Source organism: Somniosus microcephalus, chromosome 5 (assembly GCF_052327205.1).
Source record: "Somniosus microcephalus isolate GS21.2 chromosome 5, FLI_Smic_1.0, whole genome shotgun sequence".
Taxonomy (NCBI): Eukaryota; Metazoa; Chordata; class Chondrichthyes; order Squaliformes; family Somniosidae; genus Somniosus; species Somniosus microcephalus.
In genome coordinates this window covers 5,730,356-5,737,200 of record NC_140991.1, presented here as the reverse complement: position 1 = coordinate 5,737,200, position 6,845 = coordinate 5,730,356, and the positions used below count along the sequence as shown (strand labels likewise).

The following is a 6,845-nucleotide window of genomic DNA, read 5'->3' as shown; positions in this document are numbered from 1 at the left end:
AAAGTCAATACCCACCTCAGTGAGGCTGTCCTTTCCGTAGGCTAACGTGTCTTTGGTGCTTTACACGGAGGTTGCAGAGACAATTTAAGAACATTCGGAAGAGGGAAAGGGCACGAGATCCAACAAGTCCGTCCTTTTTCCATAGACGACTCCCCCCTACCATCACCAGCTCCCTCGCTCCCTTCTCTCTACAGATCCCACTTATACTGTCTGCTTTAATCTCCTTAACCTGGTAATCTACTCGGTTTGTTGAGATTTAGCCATGTACGGATCCAGTTCCTTGTTTCTGATTGGATTTTGTAATTTAGCAATGTCCTATTTATTTATTTAACCCCGATTCAACATTCAATATTGGCAAACAGATCTGAAAGAGTCTCCATTTAACAAATTTCAAATTCTATTCTATTCTATTTCTAAACATGAACAAATCTCACCCAAAAATCAACAGATGCGTGTCGCCTGAGCACCCCCGCATTGATACAGGGAAGACCAGCAGGAGGTTTAAGTTGAGTGGACACACAGGGTGACTCCACTATAGGTTTCCCAGAAATGACAATTATTGGGAAAGTTCTTGTGATTCCACAGATCTTTGTAGCGTCTCACCGTGTGTACAACATGCCCAGAGGGGAGGTTATTGTACACATGTTTAGCAACTTCCCTTGCATCATCCCAGCTACCCTTCCCATCCATTAACTGCCTAATGTGCCCCTCGTCCAGTGGAATCTTTGGGTCAATGGTGTAGGAGACAACAGCATTAACGCCATTGAGTCTGAAAAAGTGAAACCGATTAGAACCAATTACACAGTGATTGTCAAACCCAGAGACAGGATCATAGACCCGCACAGACCATTTAACCCAGTCATATTTGCCTGCTAAAGACTCAATTATAAAGGTTGCACAGCCCTTGTTATCTCTCTCACCCCTGTTCTTTATAAGACCCTCAACATCTATTTCTGCCTGCTCTGCAAACTCCTTTATGCACCGATCTATCATGGATGTCATTTTACTCTCAATTTTGGCCATTTTCTCATTCCACTCTCTCTTTAACGCCTCTACATCAGTCCCGGTGACGGTGGCCTGAGCCACCAGGGCGATCAGGCCGATACAGAGGAGCTCCTTCAGACGGCAGCAGAGACCTTCCATGAGGCGCCGATTCCTCTGGTCATAACCCATGGCGGTTTCCAGGATGGGTTTGCGAAAGATGGCAGAATATCCCATCACAGCATCAAAGAGAGTGTGAAGGTTCTGGTCACCTTTAGTCACGTCGAAGTGAGTCAGGAACTCTCGTTTCTCGTTCTCCCGGAACTCTGGTGCTGCATTGAGGATCTCCATGTACTTCCTGAACTGGTTTTTCAGGTTCTCTTCAATGGGGAAATATTGATTATTAATCGTACTTCTCTCTATCTCCCAGAGCACCTGCTTAATCTGAGCTGAAATGATATTGTGGCGTACCGATCACAGAAAGGACACAATCCGCTTTTCGGTCCATAGACTATAAATCAGGCGTAATGCCTTTAAGAAGGATCACACCTTTAAGAAACTCGATCTGCAACATAGTTAAGCCCAGAGCGGGGGAGGAGCAGTCGAAGCTGTGGACTGATGAAAAGCAGTCAGACTTGGTGTAAGCTCTGACGCCATTTTGTGTTCAACATGTGGCCTCAACAATTAAACCTTTTCTGTTGAACATCTCAGAGTTCAGTATTTTTTGCTAGGAGTACGCAGACTCCTACATTGGTGACCCCGACGCTCAGGACAACTCCTAAGCGTAACCATGGCTGACACAAACGCAGTTTCTGTGAAGCTGCCGGAGTTCTGGGAGAACCTAGCCACCGCTTGGTTCCTTCAAGCCAAATCGCAATTCCGACTCCGCGGCATCACCACCGACGCAACGATGTACGACTACCTGCTCGCCTCCCTGGGCAGCTCCACAATCACGAAAGTCTGGACAACACTACAAGACCCTCCGGAGGAAGGCAAGTACGCACATCTCAAGGCCGCGCTCCTTCAAAAATTCACAGCCTCCCAATTTTTGCGCAACTGCCACCTCCTCGACCTCCCGGGCCTCGGTGACTCCACGCCGTCAGACTTGCTCTCACACATGCTTGCTCTGACCGACGAGAAACCGCCCGGCTCCCTCTTCCACACGCTCTTTATCCGCCAACTACCTCCCAGCATCCGCCCGGCGATCGTGGCGTCCAGCCTCACGGACCTCGAGGTCCTGGCCGACGAAACCGATAAGCTCCTGTCTGCTGGCTCCAACCACGCCGTCACCCCCGACCTGGCCTCCACAGCGTCGGCGCACGCTCCACCCTCTATCGCTCGGCCACGAGGCCCCCCACATCCCCCAAGCCCTCCGACCAAGGGCTACTGCTACTTCCATACCCGGTTCGGTGCACGGGCACGCCGCTGCAGCCATCCCTGCACGTTTCCAACCGCCCCCACACCGGCCTACACGATGGCCGTGGGGCAAGCAGGCGCGCTGCTGTACGTTACAGACAGCGCCTCCAGCCGCCGCCAACGGCACCGACATCCGGACTTACGGCACCCGCACCGTCACCATCGACCTCGCAGGCCGCCGCTACCACTGGGAGTTTATCACCGCCAAGGTGCTCTCCCCGCTCCTCGGTGCGGATTTCCTGTGCGCCCACGGCCTGTTGGTCGACATGCCTCGGCGCCGCCTCGTGGACATGAACACCATGTCACCTATCCCGGGCGCCATGGCCCCCCCAACCTGCCAAAATGGTGTGGCAGTGCCGCGCCCGCTCAACGGATGACTACTCAGCACTCCTGGCTGAGTTCCCAGCCCTCACCAACCCGACCTTCTCCGCGAAAGTTGCTAAGCACGGGGTAGAATACTTCATCCCCACCACAGGCCCACCGGTGTATGCCCACGCCCGCAGGCTGGACCCGGCCAAGCTGGAGATCGCGCGGGCCGAGTTCGCCACAATGGAACAGCTCGGCATCATCCGCCGCTCCAACAGCCCCTGGGCCTCCCCACTCCACATTGTCACCAAACCCGACGGGGGATGGCGCCCCTGCGGGGACTACCGGCGCCTAAACAACGCCACCACGCCGGATCGGTACCCCATACCGCACATTCAAGACTTCTCCGCTAGACTGGCCAGCCGCTCAGTCTTCTCCAAAGTCGACCTGGTGCGCGGATACCATCAGGTGCCAGTCCACCCCACGGACGTTCCCAAGACGGCCATAATCACCCCTTATGGGCTATTCGAGTTCCTCCGAATGCCCTTCGGCCTCAAAAATACGGCCCGGGCCTTCCAGCGGCTCATGGACTCGGTCCTCCAGGACCTGACGTTCCTCTTTGTCTACCTGGATGACATCCTGGTAGCTAGTTCCTCCAAGCAGGAACACATCGAGCACCTCCGCACCCTGTTCCAGCGGCTCAGTGAGCACGGGCTCATCATCAGCCCAGCCAAGTGCCAATTCGGCCTCAGCAGGATCGAATTCCTCAGCCACCACATCACGCAGGATGGAGCCATTCCCCTGCCCGCCAAGGTGCGAGCCGTCCAGCAGTTCCCCCGGCCTACCACCATCAAAGGCCTCCAGGAGTTCTTGGGGATGATCAACTTTTACAACCGCTTCATTCCCGGAGCGGCCTCCCTCATGCGGCCCCTATACGAAGCCCTCTGGGGTAAGAAAGACAGAATGACGATCGAGTGGTCGGCGGACATGTTGACCGCTTTCGACTCGACCAAAAAGGCGCTCGCCGATGCCACCATGCTCGCTCACCCACAGCCCAACGCCAGGGTAGCCCTCACCATGGACGCCTCCGACCACGCGGTCGGCACCATGTACGAACAGTGGGTCGACGGGGCCTGGCAACCGCTGGCCTTTTTCAGCCGCCAACTTCGCCCCCCGGAGGTCAAATACAGCGCCTTTGACCGCGAGCTCCTCGCACTGTACCTGGCAGTCCGCTATTTTAGATTTCTTCTGGAGGGCCGCCCCTTCACCGCGTTTGTCGACCACAAACCCCTGACATTCGCGATGGCGAAATCTGCGGACCCGTGGTCAGCCAGGCAACAACGCCAGCTCGCCGCAGTGTCCGAATTCACCACGGACATCCGGCACCTCTCCGGTCGAGACAACGTGGTGGCTGCCTGCCTATCCCGCCCCGCCGTCCACGGCGCCCACCTGGCAGTGGACTATGCTCAACTGGCAGCGGAGCAACGCACCGACCCCGATCTGCTCTCCGCACCCACAACCCTCCCAGGGCTGCGACTGACCGACGTCGCCTGCGGCCCGTCCGCCGTCACAGTCAAATGTGACACCTCCTTGGCGCAACCCCGCCCCGTAGTCCCGGCGTCCTGGCGAAAACGGGTGTTCGACATCATCCACGGCCTCTCACACCCCGGCACCCGCGCATCCATTAGACTGGTGGCCAACCGATTTGTCTGGCGCGGCCTGCGCAAAGATGTGCGCGTCTGGTCCAGATCCTGCATAGCTTGCCAGCGTGCCAAAATCCACCAGCACGTCAAAGCCCCACTCGAGGAGTTCACCGTGCCAGAAAGAAGGTTTGACCACGTCCACATTGACCTCGTCGGCCCCCTGCCGCCATCACAAGGTCACACGCACCTGCTGACAATCGTGGACCGTACCACCCGCTGGCCCGAGGCCACTCCACTGACGTCCACCACCACCGCCGACATCGCGAGGGCGTTCATCGGTACCTGGGTCGCTCGGTTCGGCGTCCCCTCCGACATGGCGTTGGATAGAGGCCCGCAGTTCACCTCTGATCTGTGGGCCGCCATTGCCCGAAACCTCGGGGTGGCCGTTCACCGCACCACGACTTACCACCCCCAAGCCAATGGACTGTGCGAGTGATTCCACAGGTCCATGAAGGCGTCCCTCCGCGCCAGCCTCGAGGACGAGGCTTGGATCGACCGCCTCCCGTGGGTGCTACTTGGCCTACTCTCCGCGGTCAAGGAAGACCTGCAAGCCTTGGCGGCGGAACTCGTGTACGGCCAGCCGCTGCGCGTACCCGGAGAGTTCCTGCCCACCGCCACGACCCCCTGGTCGGCTGACCAGCAACGCCGCGCTTTCGCCAACCGAGCACAACAGTTCGCTCCGGTACCCACCGGCCGGCACGGCGAACCAGCAACCCGCGTACCACCTAGCCTGCACATGGCCAAATTTGTTTTCGCGTGCCATGACGCCCACTGAGGACCTCTACGGCCCCCATACGACGGACCCTAGAAGGTACTCCAGACGGGGAACAAGTTCTTCCTCCTCGAAGTGGGCGGCAGAACTGACAAGGTGTTGGTCGACCGGCTCAAGCTGGCGCACCTAGAGCCCGACGAACCCGTTCAAGTGGGCCAACCCCCACCGTGGGGCAGACCGCCTAAGAGCCCGATGCGTCCGACCGCCCCGCTCCCGACACCAACCGCCAAGAGCCGTTCCGGCTATGCCATCAAGCCACCACACCGGTTCGTACACTCCCTACTAGCGGATTCTGGTGGGAGCTGTGTGGCGTACCGATCACAGAAAGGACACAATCCGCTTTTCGGTCCGTAGACTATAAATCAGGCGTCATGCCTTTAAGAAGGATCACACCTTTAAGAAACTCGATCTGCAACATAGTTAAGCCCAGAGTGGGGGAGGAGCAGTCGAAGCTGTGGACTGATGAAAAGCAGTCGGACTTGGTGTAAGCTCTGACGCCATTTTGTGTTCAACATGTGGCCTCAACAATTAAACCTTTTCTGTTGAACCTCTCAGAGTTCAGTATTTTTTGCTAGGAGTACGTAGACTCCTACAATATCTAGCTGGTTCCTGACTATCTGGAACTGCTCCTTCATGTATTTCAGCTCCTCACTCTCTTGCTTGCCTAAGGCCAGTTTAAGAATGAATCCTGCTACCTGAAAAATGGGTTTTAATACTCTGGCTACTGTCGAAAACCTCGCTCTGCTCTGAAATACGCTCATTGCCATCTTTGCATCATTGATATTTGCCGTGAGTGCGGCAGCAGCTTGATCGAGCTCTTTGTCATCCGCCATGCTGTGTCTGGATGAGGATCTTGGGAACGAAAGTCACGTTGGGTTTGTTGCTTGCGCCAGGAGTCACTGAAAATGAAACATTTAGTTTGAGTAGAATTAAAGTAGTTAATATTCTGTCCAAAAATCAACAGCTTCCATCACTGTTGGGATTTTCAATTCATGGGGCACTGGCACCAGTTCTGGGGATAGAGGGAGCTGTTCCATTGGGATGGGCTCCACTTAAAGCTGGGACCAGTGTCATGGTGAATCGAATACCTAGGGCTGTAGACAGGGCTTTAAACTATAAAAGTGTGTGTGCGTGGTGGGGGGGGGGGGGAGGGGGCTGGTCAGGTGAGGGGAAACTTAGAAACCTAAAGAGAAAGGTCAAGGCAATAAAGCAGTGTAGTGATTTGGGTAAAAATAAACAGAGTGTAACAGGAAGGGACAGAGAGTTTAATGGTAGCAGTGCAGCAGAGAATAAGGTCAAAGCAGTGAATAATGGTAAGAAAAATTAAATTAAAAGGCTCTTCATCTGACTGGACAAAGCATTCATAACAAGCTAGATGAACTAATGGCACAAATAGAGATAAATGGGTTTGATCTAATAGCCATTAGAGATGTGGTTGCAAGGTGACCAAGGTTGGGAACTAAATGTTCATGGGAACTTGACATTTCGAAAAGACAGGCAGAATGGGGGGGAATAGCCCTGATAATAAAAGATGACATAAGGACAGTCGAGAGAAAGGACCTCGGCTCGGAAGATCAGGAAGTAGAATCAGTGTGGGTGGAGATAAGGAATAACAAGGGGCAGAAAACACTGATGGGAGGAGGATATAGGCCCCCTAACAGTAGCTA

At 55.0% G+C, this 6,845-nt stretch overlaps 1 protein-coding gene across 1 annotated transcript; it reads right to left on the bottom strand.

Annotated features, from left to right (window-relative positions):
- Positions 1–412: 412 nt before the first annotated feature.
- LOC147116838 (protein rapunzel-like) lies at positions 413–6,067 on the bottom strand. The gene is made up of 2 exons (XM_085987094.1): positions 5,760–6,067; positions 413–1,425 (listed from the first exon to the last, which is right to left on the bottom strand). The coding sequence occupies exons 1-2, from the start codon at positions 6,009–6,011 to the stop codon at positions 502–504; spliced, it is 1,176 nt and encodes a 391-aa protein (XP_085843220.1). The 5' UTR covers positions 6,012–6,067; the 3' UTR covers positions 413–501.
- Positions 6,068–6,845: the final 778 nt, after the last annotated feature.